General features: G+C 45.5%; 1 protein-coding gene across 1 annotated transcript; it reads left to right on the top strand.

Moving 5' to 3' along the window:
• The first annotated feature begins 7972 nt into the window (after positions 1-7972).
• Positions 7973-16632, top strand: LOC130427756 (uncharacterized). The gene is made up of 6 exons (XM_056755398.1): positions 7973-8045; positions 8722-8970; positions 9244-9576; positions 15792-16067; positions 16221-16325; positions 16424-16632. The coding sequence occupies exons 1-6, from the start codon at positions 7979-7981 to the stop codon at positions 16564-16566; spliced, it is 1173 nt and encodes a 390-aa protein (XP_056611376.1). The 5' UTR covers positions 7973-7978; the 3' UTR covers positions 16567-16632.
• Positions 16633-17318: the final 686 nt, after the last annotated feature.

The following is a 17318-nucleotide window of genomic DNA, read 5'->3' as shown; positions in this document are numbered from 1 at the left end:
CCACAGTTTACAGGGCAGCATTCTCTGGAATCCCCTCAAGCGGAAGACTCCTACATCCCGATCGGTTGCCGCTTATCCACGTCATAGCCCAATACCCTAAAGTTAACCTTATTTCAACTCTCCTTGATGCCCTCAAGGTCCAAAACGCGCAGCGATGCTCCTTGCCTCGGCTCACAATATTGTTTTTCAGCATTTATTAATGCTTGTTAATGTAAGTTTATGTCACTACAGAACCTGCAGACTTAACTGTTTTCGAATTGCTTACCATGTGGATTGACCTCCATGTTTCCATGCGATCTTTAAGTGATCTCCCAGTGATCTCCCAGCAATCCACCAGTGAATTTGTACTACTCAGTGTTTCTTCGTGGCTCCCAAACAAAGAAAGGACTCTGGTATCTCTTCGTGCTTCACCCGCTGGCTCCAGAACATCACCCGTCCACCTACTCCTGGTAAACGAGAACGGTCATTGAACATCTGTTTGTCTGCTCAAGAAATGTAAGCTTCCACGCAAGTTCTATCAGGAAGACTCCTCACATCATAATTAATTACCGGTTAGCCTATCATCCCTCAGCACGTAGCATAAAAGGATGGTACTTACCCTTGCATGAGTGACAACGCATGAGTGACATCGCTGTCCCGCGTAAATTAAAGCAAACTGATCATGTCGGAAAAACCTCTAGTCGATTGCGACTTCACACATTCGGACGACGATCAACCTCCTAGTTCCCCCGCAAACGTACTTCCCGCATCCAGAACCGGGATCCCATTGGGCCCACGGAAAAAATGACTACCACTTTGGAGCTGCAAGGCATTCCTGTAGATAAAGAATTGGAGAGAGAGGATCTTATACTGTTGGCTTCTAACGCCCTGGGTAATCCTGCTGTCCTAGCTATGGACGTTCCGGTAATCTCCACGACCATACCTCTTCAAACGAAACAAGGCGGCAGGAAACGCGCAGCCAAATCTTCATCTCTGAAGTCAGCCAAAAGGCCCAAGCCTTCCACGTCGACTTCATCGCCAACTCACAATCAAGCGGAGGTTCATAACCAGCTCCTGCAAATAGTACAAGGACTGTCCGAGAATGTTAAAAGCCTAGGGAATAGGCTGGGGGTCTTTGAGAGAGCTATCGGGAACCCCGCTTCCAGTTCTGCCACAAGTACAACATTTGCCTTATCCCTGGGATTTCCCAACATACTCGGGTCGATAAATCCCTCGACATCCTCAGCTATATCCTCAAACGTCCAAGCGACGGCTCCAGCGATGGTGCAGACTCCAACTTTTGTCGAGCCAGCTCTGAGCGGTAATGAGTTTAATTTGTCTACGGCAACCGCTGCCCAAAACTTCGGCAGACGATTCGTCCCACCAGCTACGGCTTCAGTTTCGCACCAAATACGTTCCAGCATCATTGAAGGTAAGGACGTTAATTTAGCTTCCCTCCTGACGCCTTTACCTGCGTCCGAACGACAAATGGTGGACTGTGGTGACGAGGCGGTTTTCCTCAGAACGTCAGATTCGAGGATACAACGCAATTTATCATTTTCTGAGTTTGTAAACGCTTTCGGAGTTTACAGAGACATCCTCTGCCAAAACTTCCCCGAGGGCCGTGAAGAATTGGACATTTATCTTGCTATGATGGCGGACTTTTACCAGAGATACGGAGGCACCCTTTTCTACGAATATCATAGATCCTTTTCCGCTAAATCTGCATCATTCGTCTCATTGTTCAACTCATGGCTGGACTGGTCCATCGTCGACACATAGTTACTGGTTCGTCACTTCGGCGGTCAGAAAACTTTGACCTGTGTCGTATGCAGCTCGCATGGACACTCTGCTTCACTCTGCCCGAAAACTCTCGAGAGGCAAGGTCCCGTTGCTATCCATGGTGCCGATCCTGTATGCCCAGCTTACAATAGACAATAGAGGGCGCTCAAATCATAAACTCGACAACTCTCGGATTCGTTTCAATTTTAATGAGTCTGTATGTACGTATTCTAAATGCATATTTTCGCATGTTTGTAGTTTCTGCAAAGAGCCCCACCCGAAATAAGTCTGCCCACGGAGATTCAGACCTGCCAGACAAGGAAAGCCCCCGTTCAGGAAAAAGTTCTAAGAAGCCACCCTTCCACTCCAGTTAACATTCACACGCTAGCTAGTTACTTGTCATCCCACCCTGATCCATCATTTGTAGATTATCTAATTACCGGGCTGGCCCAAGGGTTTAGGGTAGGTGTTTTATCCCCCTTGTCCTTCTCTTATGTCGCAAAAAACCTACAGTCAGCTTTAGCTGAACCAGAAGTGGTTTCTGCCCTCTTGGGAAAGGAAGTCAATAAAGGTTATGTCATTGGGCCTTTTAAATCTCCTCCTTTTTCTCCTTTTCGAGTTAATTCTCTCGGTGTGGCTACTAGGAAATTTTCGGTGAAAAAGCGGTTGATTTTTGACATGTCTTCACCACATTCTAATACTACAGCGAGTGTAAATGAATGCATTCCCCTAGAGCCCTTTTCTCTCTATTACGCTTCAGTGGATAACGCTATTCAGCTAATTAAAATGGCTGGGCAGGGTGCTTGGCTAGCTAAGGCTGACATCACAGATGCGTTCAAGATTATTCCTATTTACCCTGCAGAGTGGGCTCTCTTTGGCATTAAATGGCAGTCAAAATTTTACTTCGCAGTCAGACTCACTTTCGGTTGCAGGAGTAGTCCGCACATATTCAACAATCTATCAGAGGCACTCTGTTGGATCTTGCTTAACGTCTGGAAGATTCCATTCGTTCTGCATCTACTCGATGACTTTCTATTGGTTGATTTTCCATCGCACAAAACCCCCATCCTAGATGCACTTAAACACATTTTTAGTTATGTGGGAGTTCCTCTGTCGAAAGAGAAGACACTTGGCCCGACAACTGCTCTCGAGTTTCTCGGTATACGGCTGGATACTGTTAAGATGCAAGCTTCTCTTTCTATAGACAAACTTTCGAGAATTCGTTCTTATGTTGGTTCGTTTATAGGTTCACGATCAGTTACTAAACAGGAAATGCTCTCATTGCTCGGCCACCTCAATTTTGCCATGAGCATTATTACACAAGGCAGGGCTTTCATATCTCGATTGCTTGACCTCGCTCACTCAGTAGCCAATTTAAGTGACATTGTGCACCTTGACGATGGATGCCTCTTAGATCTGACATTCTGGTCCCACCTGCTGAACAGCTGGAATGGTATCTCCTTTTTCCCTAACGACACTCCGGAATCTTCCGTCGCTCTTAAACTGTTCACAGACGTAGCCCCTTCTATAGGCTTTGGAGCTTTTTTCTAAGGTCAGTGGTTCGCCGAGAGGTGGCCGGATCAAATAGATCTCGCACAAAATTCCGCCTCGTCCGCTCTCTACGAGCTTTATCCCATAGCGGTGGTTTGTGTCCTATGGAGTTGAGCTTGGTCTCGCAAACATATTATCATGTTTTGCGATAACGAAGCAGCAGTCGCAATTTTCTATAAAGGTAGGTCACCTTGTTTAGCTATCATGTCAATCATGAGAAGAATTATCTGGCAATCAATTATGCACAGTTTGACAATTAAAGCTGTACATATTCCGGGGCACTTTAACGAAATCGCAGATGCCCTCTCTCGCTTTCGCTTTCAGACTTTCAGACGCCTCTGCCCAATGGCCAACCCGGACCCAACACCTTGCCCGAAACCTTCCAGAATCCTCCTACATTAGATCTGTACCGTAAACTGTTAAATTCAGCTAGCTATTTTATTTCTAAGGGCATCACATCTTCCACCTTTAAAGCCTACAATTCTGCTTGGTCCTTGTTCACAACGTTCTGTTTAGCATTTCACGTCAACCGTTTCCCTATCCTAGTCTCGACTGTCTGTGCCTTTTTGGTTCATCAATACCAATTTCGCAATCTTAAAATATCCACTTTACGCAGATTACTCGCAGGTATCCAATTTCATGCCAGATTACATGATCCCGGTTATCCGAGTCTATTTTCCACGCCCTCCATACGACTGCTACTGAAAGGTATTTCTAAAGATACGCCGATAATTATGGACAAACGCCTTCCTATTACAATTCACATTCTAAAAGAACTGCTTTACTCACTGCGTAAAGGGTTATTTCCCGTCTATACTAACATTCTCTTAGAAGCCGTGTTTTTGCCTTCTATGGCTTTATGCGGCCAGGGGAATTTACTAATGACTCCCGAAGTTTCGACCCATAAAGAGACTTAACCTTTTCAGATATCACTTTCTCACCAAATCACTTCACTATTTTCCTTAAACATTCAAAAACCGACACACCACGCGCAGGCATTACCATTACTATTTCACGTTCTAACAGAGATATTTGCCCCTTCACTTCCATGATAAGATACCTCCAAACTCGCCCCGGTCATCATAAATTATCCCCCCTATTTATGTTATCCAATGGCTTCCCCATAACAAAAGAGTGGTTCAGGACTCATCTCGCAGCAGCATTGGAGAGTTGCGGCAAGTCTTCACAACTTTACACCGGGCAATCATTTAGGATCGGCGCAGCTACTTCTGCAGCCGCCCGTGGGATTCCAACATCTTCTAATAAGGTCCTGGGCAGATGGTCATCTATGGCATTCGAATCCTACATAAGACTGGATTCTAAAACCATCCTGGATGCTCAGCAGGCCTTCTCCAAAAGCTTAAGGTACTCACTCTACAATTACTGGTGGTGGTGGAATAAGTATAGGTTACTTATAGCACGGCTTTGGCAAGCCTCATATCAGCCTCTGTAAGATTTGAGTTAATTCTTCGGCTCATGCAAGCCCATTCAGCCTGTGCCGGCTTCCGGAAAATCAGTTGGCTTGTGCAAGCCCATTCAGCCTGTGCAGGCTCTTGGAAATTATGTTGGGGGAAATCATTGGCTCATGCAAGCCCTTTCAGCCTGTGCAGGCTTCTGGAAATACGTTGGGGAAAATTTGTTGGCTTGTGCAAGCCCATTCAGCCTGAACAGGCTTCTGGAAATTCTGTTGGGGAAAATTGTTGGCTTGTGCAAGCCCATTCAGCCTGTGCAGGCTTCTGGAGAATTTGAAGGCTTTTAGAAGCCCAATTAGCCGGTGCCCACCATCAATAGAAGGCAGGTATAATGTTACTTCATGTTTCAACCATGACTAACCTACACTTACTTTCTCCTTTAGGAACTGCAAGGAGACACATCATCCGGTGGGTTGATTTTGTTTACTTTCTCTTTTGGGGTAGGCTAATCTTCAGGCAGGAACATCGGAATCATTTTTCCATGATTCATTCATTGGACCTATGCCCAAAAATCTTTAACATTATGTTTAATAAATATTATTTATCGTTCTATGTTTCCTGAGTCTTTCTGGTAGAAATGTAAGCTTCTGCGCAAGTTCTATCAGGAAGATTCCTCACATCATAATTAATTACCGGTTAGCCTATCATCCCTCTGCACGTAGTATAAAAGGATGGTACTTACCCTCTCTTTTGTTCGCAGAAACTATGAGTGAATGAGTGAATCCTCCATCCTCCCCACCACCACCACCAGGTCAGGGTCCCGTCCTCAGTCCGGTGGTAGGCTCCGCCCCTGCCTTATCTTCAGGCAGGAACATCAGAATCATTTTTCCATGATTCATTCATTGGACGGGGCCTATGCCCAAAAATCTTTAACATTATGTTTAATAAATATTATTTATCGTTCTATGTTTCCTGAGTCTTTCTGGTAGAACTATATTCAGTTGTATCAATACTACCCTGTTGTTCACTTCTCATAATTGTTAATAAATACATGTCTGGCCTTGAACCTCTGTCTCTGAGTCTACTTCCTGTTACAACAATAAAATAAACATATCAATAGCTTTAAAACCTGTTAGCTGTTGAAGCCCTTTTTAAGCCTACACATAAAAACGTATGTTGGAACTAAAATAGCGGTAACTCATGAATTCTTTGGAAACCAGACTAACGGTTGGTCTCGTTTGAAAAAATAAAATTAGACGATCAATGCTAAGAAAAAAAAACACACACACAGTCAAAAAAGTTATAGATTTAATGTAATCATTTGATTAAAAAATACATAAAAAAACAGATCGCAAAAGGATAACAAAAAATCTAAGCACACTCTTTATAAAAAAGAATCAATTACTAACCCTAACCCTAAATAATATTTTTTTTTAAACACTAAATCTTTATTCTAGAGTCTTAGACCTTTTCAATGATATATAGTTTGTCATGATTACATGCATTAGAAATTACATGCACAATATTGACGCAAACCTAGGTGTCCCGCATACGGAACGGCTGACAGTTAACAGGCTACGTCAATAAGTCAGAAATGTTGTCTCTTTCTATAAATATTTTTGATTGTCGTAAGTAGGCCTACTCTTTTTAAAGTTGTATCTCAATATCTAAGTTGGCCAGCAGTACTGCAGTTGTCTGCTATCAAAATACAATGAGATTCAACTGTCACACAAATGATTTCTCTGAACTCACTGTAAATTAACATTGTTTTGATGTGTAATTGAATGGATAAGAAAATGACTTACAAAGTAATAATAAATAATTTAGTGTGACTAATAAAATATAAATTCCAGATATTCCAGATTTGTTTGCAGATTAAAACAACATTACTAAACCATGTTTAATCCTCAAAGTGCATTATGTGTTTGCTAAATCAGTAATGGTCTTTACATTTGTGTGAACATTTGGAATAAAGCTTTTCTAAATACTGTATAATCGCACTTCAATCTGTTTGATGCGTGCTAGTAAGAAACCTAAATGGTTTCATGACACACGACTGTGTTAAAATTAGAATTGTATTTCCTGCTATGGAAAAAGCTTACACCAGCTAAATTAAGCTTTGCAAGAAACTGATGTGATCAGAATGTACAAAATAATTTTGATCGAATTTCAAACTTGTTATGATATTATGAAAAAAAGAAAACTGGCTCTGTAAGTCATGGAAGAATGATATATAAATAAATATGTAACAATATTATCGACACCAGAAGTCGATTATTAGTATTAGAAGCACTTGCCATTATTTAGAATGACTTTACATACATTACCAGTATAAATAAACAAAGGGACTTATTGTCATATTTATTTCATGTGGCAGACACTTTTATCCAAATTAATTTATAGGTGATTAAAAAACTTTAATACATTCAGAGCACATGAAGTACAATACTGTAAATAATTAATCAAAAACAAAGATATAGTAGATAGATTTATAATAATAATAAAAATGATGATGAATTGAAATTTTGGACATGAAATTTATAGTGTCAAAAGAGAAATTAATAGGTATGGTAGAAGAAATAAGCAGGTAGAAACAAAAAAAAGGAAAAGTTTCTCTACTGAGGTTAGTTGTCATACCGGGCCATACCTTAAGAATATGATTTAAATAAAGAAAGACGTCTTATTTTTAAGCAGTAGTTTTGTTCAGTAGGACTGTATTATAATATTATATTATGTTTATGTTTTATAAATTAGAATAATGTCCCGCTCATTGTTCACAGAGAGTCCACATACGGTCCTTTGATTTTTTTCTTTGAAATAATATTGAAATGTGTACCTATATAAATACACTTTAAAACGAAAATGTGACCTACCTTACTGGGTTAGTGGGATTGTGAGTTTAGATCACATAGATTTGTGTGCATAAAAGAAACCTCAAGATGCTTGAATCAACACTCCATTTCCTGCTCTTGAGAAAAGATAAAAAGTGCAAAGCTTTTGATTCTAAACTAAACCAAAATAGTTTTATTAAAATATTTTACTAAGTTATGGGCAATTTTAAAATGTATTTATGCTGTAAAAGTTAAGTAACACTGCTAATGATAATATATGCTCGATTTTACATTGTAGCATTTTATTAAATACAAACATTGTTTATGACAGACTCATGCACCGCCCAGTTAAGGTTACTGCATAAATCTTGTGTAAACACAGCAAATTGCTTCACTTCAGTCGAGGGTACAGATTAACAAATCATGCAACTCGCATATTTAATAGTTTTGATATTGATGTGTGGATTTTGTTCCAGACTTCAGACTATCTGTGAGTCTCACTTTTAAATGATCATATATAAAGAATCTTTTTTTGTATACGCTTGTTTTAATACCTTCTTCTTCTGAGGTTAATTTTACTATAAACGATGTATCTATTCATATGAACAGAGGCAATTAACAATGGATAAACTATTCTGGCATTATTTTAATGCAAACTAAAATTATTTTAAGATTCAAGAACGAAAAGTTCTTAGACTTATTTTTCTTCATCAAACACAGATTATAAATTTATTAAAAGGTGAAAACACCTTAATCTTCAAAAAGAAAAATTATCGAGATAAAATCTTTTGTAAATGAGGAGAGAAATAACACTTACACTTAGTTCTGCTGGTGAGTGATATCACATACAGATAGAAAGATAAAAACATCTAGCCCCTTTCTGTTAACAAACCTGACAATGAATACATATGTATGCACATTAAGCCCTTACCTGATGAAGTTTATTGCTCTAAAAGGTGTATTATGTCTCAAACTCTCCAATTTCTTCAATTCTTTTAATGCAGTATGGGCCTGTCTTATACTCAAAATATTGTGTTTTTATTGAACAGCATATTCAGGAAATTTTAGGGCTAAAGATACAACTTAATTTACAGTTTATCAGTACATTACAAATGATTTTCAAAAAATGTATGCATATTCTCACACTTGATTGTAACTCATTGTAGCCAATCACACAGTCCAGCGAGGATCTGATGTGACTTTGCGATGTGATGTTCCTCTACTTTCTGAGTCTTCAACATTACAGTGGATTAAAGACACAGGACAAACATCCAACACAACCCTTGTATATAACAACTCTGCCTACATCATCTTACACAATGTAGATGATCACAGTGAAGGAATATACTACTGTAAAATGATTGAAAATGGAAGTGTGGACACTGTTATTAATCACACAATTAATGTCACTACATGTAAGTATGTTAATTTATGCTTTCATTTACTTTTGTGTTCCTACAAATCATGATAATGTCTGATATTTTCATTTAATAGGGTTAATATGTTAAAGGTGAAGAAGGTTATTTATCCAAGAATGTGAAAAAAAATTACAGTTGATTAGAAATGTGTTTGGAGTGACACTCAGAAAAAGCTCTGTTACCCCCATGTTTGACACATTTGAAATAATATATTTTTTGTGTAATGAATGTTGTTTAAGATAAATAGACTAAAACCAACTGATATTCTAGATGCAGAAGGTAAAAAGCATACCCTCTACAGACAAAGCTCCAGTCACAGTGATTTATTACTGATCTTCAAGTCTAAAACGAATTACCAAAGGCTGGTGTGGACCTGGGAGTCGGCGCGTCATTCAAAAACCGAACTGATAGCTGTAGAAAAAGGAGGAGAAGTTCAAGTTAAAGGACCAATTAAACTGGGTCAAAAAATTACTACCACATACAACGGTCAATGTTTCCTCCTTCACATTTCACCTGTTAAGTTCAATTATAATGGGATTTACAGGAGTTTTCCTGATTCTAATAAATCTCCCTACACATCCACAATACTTCACACCATCAGAGGTTTGTTTAAAAATATTCTCACTCATATTTAATTGACAGCCTTTTATCAGTATAACGTCTTGGTTACGTATGTAACCTCAGTTCCCTGATGGAGGGAACGAGACGTTGTGTCGAGAACGACAGATGGGGTTCGCCCTTGAGAACCAATCAACTCTGACTACTATAGAAAAGGCCAATGAAATTTGGCGAATGCAATTTGCATGCCGGGCTCCGCCCCCGGAAATCCGGTATAAAAGGAGGCCGGCGTGCAGCATTCACTTACCTTTGTTCTGAAGAGCCTGAGACCTCTCAAACTGCAGCAGAATACGATACGTGTTCGTGGCATAAGGGACACAACGTCTCGTTCCCTCCATCAGGGAACTGAGGTTACATACGTAACCAAGACGTTCCCTTTCTGTCGGTCTCTCGACGTTGTGTCGAGAACGACAGATGGGGTTGCCTATGGAAAACGCCACAACGCTGTATCGCGTCACAATCTCTAGCGAAGCGACGGTAACAAGCCTGGGCGTGTCATCTCGAAGCTTTCGTGAGACTGTAACCTTCCAGTGTGGTGGTCGGGGGGTTCCAGAGCTTTCTTGGAGAAAGATGGGTACAGCCCTGACCGGTAACTTTCACGGACGGGGCCTTAGCTCTCTATAGGCGAGAGGCCGTCCAGATCAGTTTACACCGGGTAAGCGCGACTCTTAATCAGAGAAGCGCTACAGAGGCCACCTCCTACCCGTGGGGAGGAATATGGTGGATATAGGTATGGTCTCGTCCTTGGAGGAGAACGCATGGAACGTGCGGACTGAGTAGTTAACCGCGAGGTGGAGGCCCACCTGGGGAAGCTCATGGGTTACCAGGAGTGGGAACCATTCTCATGAGGATACATCAGACGGAACAGCCCACGGAGGGGGTGTTACAGACGTCCGGTAGCACTAGGTCCGGTTAGAGCTATCTGTGATAGCTCACATGGTATCCCGGCCTAAGGGGGAAGGCTGCTCTGCCCAGCCAGCCCCCAGGGGGTGCTTGTTTGGTGATGGATGGAATGCCTATTCTTAACCAGTGTCTGGGTAAGAAGGGAGGCTGGTGAGGTACCAGTTTCTTAGCGATGTGTTCGGGTAAGAAGAAAAGGTAAATAGCACACTGACCCAACCTGTTAGAGGGTGGAAAGGTGCTTTCGCAGGCATACGCCCCCCCGGATGCCAGTCCTACATGTCGCCACGCAGGACGTGGGCTGACACCGGGTTTACGCGAAGGTTGTTAACCCTTGCGAAGGTGTTTGGGCATAGCCCAACCCGCAGCTCTACAGATGTCTGCTAGAGAGGCGCTTCTGCCAGTGTCCAGGAGGTGGCTAAACTCCGTGTGGAGTGAGCCCTCACTGCCAATGGGCATGGGAGATTCTGAGATCGGAATGCCGTCGTAACGGCGTCCACGACCCAGTGCGCCAGCCTCTGTTTGGAGACAGCCTTCCCCTTCTGCTGTCCTCCAACAGACACGGAGCTGGTCAGAGCTTCAGAGCTCTGCGTGCGGTCCAGTACGTACTGGACACAACACTAATCGGGTTGGGTCTTCCTCCCCTATGGGGAGCGCCTGCAAGTTCACCACTTGGCCCCGGAGGGAGTAGTGGGAACTTCTTGGGCACGCACCCGGGCCTGGGTCTCAAGATAACGTGAGAGTTTCCAGGGCCGAGTTTAAGGCAATCCAGGGACACGGAGGATGCTCTGTGGTCCCCTACCCTCTTGAAGGAAGTGAGCGCCGTCAGGAGGGCCGTCTTACTCTATGAGGAAGATCGGAACCTCCGAGGGGCTCTTTGGGGGGCCCTGAGGCTCCCCAGGACCACTTAGGGTCCCAAGAGGGTATGGAGCGGAGATGAGGCGGATTCCGCCCTCTCGCTGCTTAGGAACCTGGTGACCAGGTCGTGTTGCCCTAGAAACTTTCCACCGACTGAGTCGTGATGAGTGGCAATAGCGACTACATACACTTTCAGTGTGGAAGGGAGATGTTAGTCTCCAGTCTCGTGAGGAGGGGAACACAATCCTGATCAAGCACCTCAGTGGGTCTTTCTCGTTGAGAAAGACACCAGGACGAGAAGAGGCACCGTCTAGAGGCGTGTAACCGCCTAGTAGATGGGGCCCTAGCCTGGGTGATGGTCTCAGCCGTATAGGGGGAGTAGCCATCTTAGGATCTTCTCGTCCCGTCTAGAGACCAGACATGGGTGTTCCAGAGGTCTGATCTGGGATGCCAGAACGTGTCCTTCCCCTGAGAGAGCAGGTCCTCTGTCAGGGGAATGGTTCAGGGGGAGTCGCTGTCCAGAGCATCGGCTCTGAGGCCAAGTGCGGTTAGACCGGTGTGGTGTAACCAATAACACTTGGTGCTCCTGCTCCCTGACCTTGCACAGAGTCTGTACAAGAAGGCTCCGGGGGGGAAGGTGTGCTTCCGCCCATCCCGCGGCCAGCTGTGCGCAAGGATATCCGTGCCGAGGGCAGGGACTATCAAGCGGGCAAATGGTGGTGTTACGGGAGGTGAACAGGTTTTACCTGGGCCTACCCGAACAGCCTCCAAATGAGCTGGACTGCACGGGGGTGGAGTCGCCACTCTCCACGAGGCATAAACTGGCGAGAAAGCACGTCGGCTGTCTAGTTCAGTTTGCCCGGGGTGTGTGGCCTGCAGGGAACGAGTCACCTGTTGACTCCACCGGAGGAGGCGTCGAGCAAGTTGTGTTTAGCTGCTGTGTGCGAACGCCACCCTGACGATCTGTATTCGCTACAGCTATAGTGCTGTCCTCGGAACAGCACGTGTATGTCTCGCACGAGAGGCCGTAGCCTGCTCAGTGCAAGTAGCATAGCCCACAACTCTTGGCAATTGATATGCCAGCGCAGGCGGGGGTTCGTCCAACACCCCACCTGCGTGCCCGTTGCACACTACACCGCACCCCTGCAGGGAGACTTCAGTCGTCACCACGACCTGCCTCATAACCTGCTCAGAGGGACCTGAGTCCGTCGAAAAAGTCATAAAGACTAGGGGTTATGGTGCGTCGGCAGCAGGGCGGCATCACCATGCGCCTGCTGCCGGTGTGCCACGCTCTCCTCGGAACTCGACTCTGAAACCAGTGTTGGAGCGGTGTCATGTGCATCAACTCGAGGGGTATTAGCCCGCGAGGACGCCATGTGTCCCAGGAGCCTCTGAATTGTTTCAGGGGGACCGCTGTCTGCCTAAAATGTTCATTTCAGACAGTTCAACACTGGTTGGGCACAACTGCGGACAGGTGTGCCGACATGGTGACAGAGTTGAGTTCCATACCGAGAAAGAGGATGCTCTGCACTGGGGAGAGCTTGCCCCTCTCTTGGTTGACCTGGAGTCCCAATCGACCTAGGTGCCGGAGCACCAGGTCCCTTTGTGTACATAACAGATCTCGCGAGTGTGCCAAGATAGGCCAGTCGCTGAGATAGTTTAGTACCCGCTCGCCTTCCTCCTCTCAGGGAGAAAGGGCGGTCAGGGACAGACCGAAAGGGAGGACTCTGTACTGATATGCCCGCCTCTCGCACGCGAACCGTGGGAACGGCCGGTGTCGAGGAGGATCGAGACATGAAAGTAAGCGTCCTTCAGGTCGATTGCCACGAACCAATCCTGACACCTCATAGATGTCAGGACGCGCCTCTGTGAGAGCACCCTGAATGGCAGCTTGTGAAGGTGCTCTGTTCAGGGTACGCAGCCTTTGGGGGCAACCCGCCGTCTTTCTTGGGAACGATGAAGTGCGGGTGGTGACCCACTGAACATCTTGGTTTTGAGGGACGAACTCGATGCCTGTTTTGCCAGAAGGGTGGTGACCTCTACCCGAAGTACGGAGGCGTCCCTGCCTCTGACAGAGGGAGAGATGATGCCCCGAAACTTGGGTGAGTCTCTGGCGAACTGGATCGAGTAACCAAGACGGACCGCCCTCATTAGCCAGCGAGACAGTGTGGGCAGCTCTCGAGCTCCCAGGGACTGTGACAGGGTGACCAAGGGGACGGTCTGCTTCATCATTCCCACGGGGGGTGGTTCGTCGGCTGGCAGAGCTAACCATGTCGCGGGGAGTCCCCGGAGGGAAGGTTTTTGCTCCGCCTGCTTACCTGCCTGGCGGGACAACGGCACGCACTGTCGGTTTGAGAGTGGTGACGGCTGTCGTATGTGTACGACCTCACGCCTCGCCAGGGTGTGAGGTCGGTTCGCCGAGCACAGTCCAGTGGAGTGTGCGATCGGCTGCAAGTAAACCCGGGGAGAACAGAAAACTCAGTGAGTAAGTGGGCGCCAAGCCCTAACAAGGGCCCGGCTTTGGTGACGAGGCAGGAGTCGTCCCGTACCGACCGATCAGAGCCGTGGCTGTGAAGGTTCGGGCCCGATGTTGTTCTCCCTGGGGTCTTCCCGTCAGTGTCCCTTCTCGCGAGGAGGTTGCTGACGGGGTGGAGGTTTCCCCCTCGACCTCTGCTTCCGGGGTGCCGCCTGTGGGGGCACAGGAACCGGAGCCGATGTCGAAAGGGTCCTGGGTTGCAGGGAAGCAGACGTCACGTGAGATCTCGGAGGCCTGTAGGCGGCCGAGTCGCGGCGTGAAAAAAATGTGGTTAATTGCCACTGTCTGCTTCGCCGTCAAAAAACTGCTGAGCGCAGTCCTCGACGGTGTTACCAACAACCCACCCTGCGAGATGAGTGCATCAAGAAAGCGGACTTCCTTGCTGTCACTCTTCTGCACAAGGTATAGCCGGGGGTGTCTCTCCTGGACCACTACCGTGGACATCGTCCGACCCAGGGCCCGTGCCGCCGCCTTAGTCGCCCGTAGAGCGCTGTCAGCGGTGGCACGGAGATCCTGCATTATACCCGGGTCGGCCTTACCCTCGTGGAGCCCTCTCAACGCCCTGGCCTGGCGGACCTGCAGGATGGCCAAGGCATAGAGAGAGGAGGCAGCCTGGCCCGCAACCTCGCAAGCTTTCGACACCAGTGATGCCGAAGTCTTACGTGCTTTGGACGGTAGGAGTGGTCGATCCCCCCCCAGGTGGTAGCCGTCCGCGGCACAGGTGCACCGCAGGCGGACGTTCCACCCGGGGGATCTCGACGCAGTCCTTGGCTGCCTCACCATCGAGGGAAGTAAGGGAGCCGGAGCTGGTTTCACTGGAACGGTCCGTGAGTGGAGCGTTCCAAGTTTTACACAGCTCCTCATGCACCTCCGGGAAAAACATGGCACCCGGGGTGGGCGCGGTTTGCACCGCGCACCGACCTCGGGAACCACGTATCCCCGGGTTAGCACGGATGACATCACTTCTGCTTCCTCCTGAACTCGACCGCTGGGGGTGGAGTTTGGATTCGGCAGAGTCGGATGCCAGTCTCCCTCCGATGCTGCGAGCGACATCTCATCTACGTCACACATCGTTTCCGAGTGTGTGCGTGAGGATCCGGACGGTATGCCACCGCCGGTTGGGGAACGTTCAGAAGAGCGAATCGGGGTGCGATCGGCCCGTGAGCACTTGGCTGGCGGGTTTACGTTCGCAGAGTTCCCCGTATCACTAACGCTGCTAACGTGGGTGGTCATCGGGGCCGTAGCCACAGATGTCACAGCCCGGGTAGCAGACGAAATGGTGGCTGGTTCCCGTAGGAAGACAGCCACCCGTGACCGCAACTTCTGAATGACAATCTGCCCGCAGTGCAGGCAGATGTGTCAACGAACGCTGCTTCAGTGTGCTGGACGCCCAGACACCTAATGCAGCGATCGTGTCCATCCCCCTCCTCGATGAGGGTGCCGCACCCAAGAGAACAGCGGGACATGCCGCGCTGGAGAATGCTCAGTCAGTCCTGAAAAGGACTTTTAGAAAAAATCTCTAACACCTCCGGAACCGCCGAGACGCCCAGGGGAAGGTCGCTGCAGGAAGGGACGATCCGCTGTAACACGTCGTAGCACCAGCGTGTAGTTGTAGAGGATTGAATCCTGAGTTGTACTCATGAGCGATGGCTCTGAAGAACAAAAGGTAAGTGAATGCTGCACGCCGGCCTCCTTTTATACCGGATTTCCGGGGGCGGAGCCCGGCATGCAAATTGCATTCGCCAAATTTCATTGGCCTTTTCTATAGTAGTCAGAGTTGATTGGTTCTCAAGGGCGAACCCCATCTGTCGTTCTCGACACAACGTCGAGAGACCGACAGAAAGGGAACTTCATTCATTCCTTCCTCGTGTGTTTAATAAGGAAATCACATTGTTGTCTATTTCAGTGTCTGCAGAGCCCTCTGGTGTTGTGTTGAGGAATCAGTCTGTGATTCTTACTTGTGAGGTGTCTGATGTGTCTGATTCAGTGACATTGGTGTGGCTCAGGATGGAGGGGAACATAACGGTGCAGGTCAAACAGGCAAACAACAAGACACTTCTCACTGTACATGTGAGCAGCTTTCAGTCAGATCTGTTGGACTGGCAGTGTGCTGTTTTTACTGAGAACACACTCAGAGCGGTGGCCTCTTTCGGTTCTATCTTATCAACAACAGATGCTGCAGGTACAGTACATACAAAATAAATGTCCATGTTCAACAAATCCAACAAAAAAATAAAAATTTAGACCAGGCAAGTGAATCAATTATTCCAAAGGTCATTATTTGACAATTTATTTGACTTTAAATTATTTGACTTCACATTATTAACTTTTTTAGTTCTCAGCAAAGCTGGAAAGATTACTGTGGTCATTGTTGTGATGCTGTTTGCTGGAGTGCTGCTGGGAGTTCTTGTGTATTACACGTACAGAAAACAAACGCCAGGTAAAAAAATAGTGTTAATCATTCATCACTTGCACATTGTCCCAACATCTTTTGAACACAAGCATACTTTTGTTTGTTTCTTTCTTTCTTTCGCTCAGTGTCTGAGGAGTCTGAACCAGTGTATATGAATATTAGTAAAACCATGAATGACAGAGGTATCTTCTTTTATTTACTTATTAACATGGGTTTAGGATCTACTGTATGTAGCTATCAGTTTGATTTAAATGTGGCCCACTCATGATATTCAATAGCTATTGATTAATTTATTTGATTTATCATCAATATTTTATAATATTATTGTTTATTTTATCATTTGCCCACCCACTCCAACCACGCTACATAGACTGGCACCCACTTTTTTTTTGAAAGTGTAAAATGAAAGGTTATTTTTTCATCTTCCAGCACAGAGATACAATACAGTGGGTAACAGAAATCCAAGACCAGAAGTTCGTTGTGAGTTAAGTAAGAACAGATAATATACGATAAATTAGTTTTACCCAGCAACATCTATTTAACTCTGATTTCCTAATGACTAATTATTTATAATTTTCAGCAGGACAGATGAACATAGTTGGAAGAGATGAGGTAAGTGCAAATGGTTACAATATGTTTAATAAAACTTATAGTATATGGGCCTAAATGTTTAATTTCATTTGTCAAACACTGGTTTTTGATACGCTGTTAAAATGTCTCTTTATAGACACCTTTTACATCGGACAGCGTGACCTACGCAAGCATTTATTTTAACAACTCTAGGTTAAAGACTTCTCCTCACGTAAATAAACGCACAGGCTAACTTCCCAGAACTATAATGAAAGCCATTACAATGTTTTGTTTTCAAAAAGAGGGTGATTTATTTCTTTGGACAGCAGATGGCAATGTCTGATCACAGAGACACAGACCACTCAGACTAAGGTGTTATGTTGTGTGGGAAATGTTCATAACTGCTTTTTTTTAAACTACCAAATAACCATAGTTGTCTAGAAGTAGACA

This window comes from Triplophysa dalaica, chromosome 8, assembly GCF_015846415.1.
Source record: "Triplophysa dalaica isolate WHDGS20190420 chromosome 8, ASM1584641v1, whole genome shotgun sequence".
NCBI classification, from domain to species: domain Eukaryota; kingdom Metazoa; phylum Chordata; class Actinopteri; order Cypriniformes; family Nemacheilidae; genus Triplophysa; species Triplophysa dalaica.
The sequence above is the reverse complement of the archived record's forward strand: the minus strand, read 5'-3'. Positions and strand labels throughout refer to the sequence as shown.

What these genes read in the sequence shown, in the direction of transcription:
- LOC130427756 (XM_056755398.1), top strand. Translation starts at nt 7,979, where the DNA reads ATGCAACTCGCATATTTAATAGTTTTGATATTGATGTGTGGATTTTGT. An exon ending in CACAATTAATGTCACTACAT is followed by an intron (nt 8,971 to 9,243) that starts GTAAGTATGTTA and finishes CTGATATTCTAG; the next exon opens with ATGCAGAAGGTAAAAAGCAT. An exon ending in ATCAACAACAGATGCTGCAG is followed by an intron (nt 16,068 to 16,220) that starts GTACAGTACATA and finishes TAACTTTTTTAG; the next exon opens with TTCTCAGCAAAGCTGGAAAG.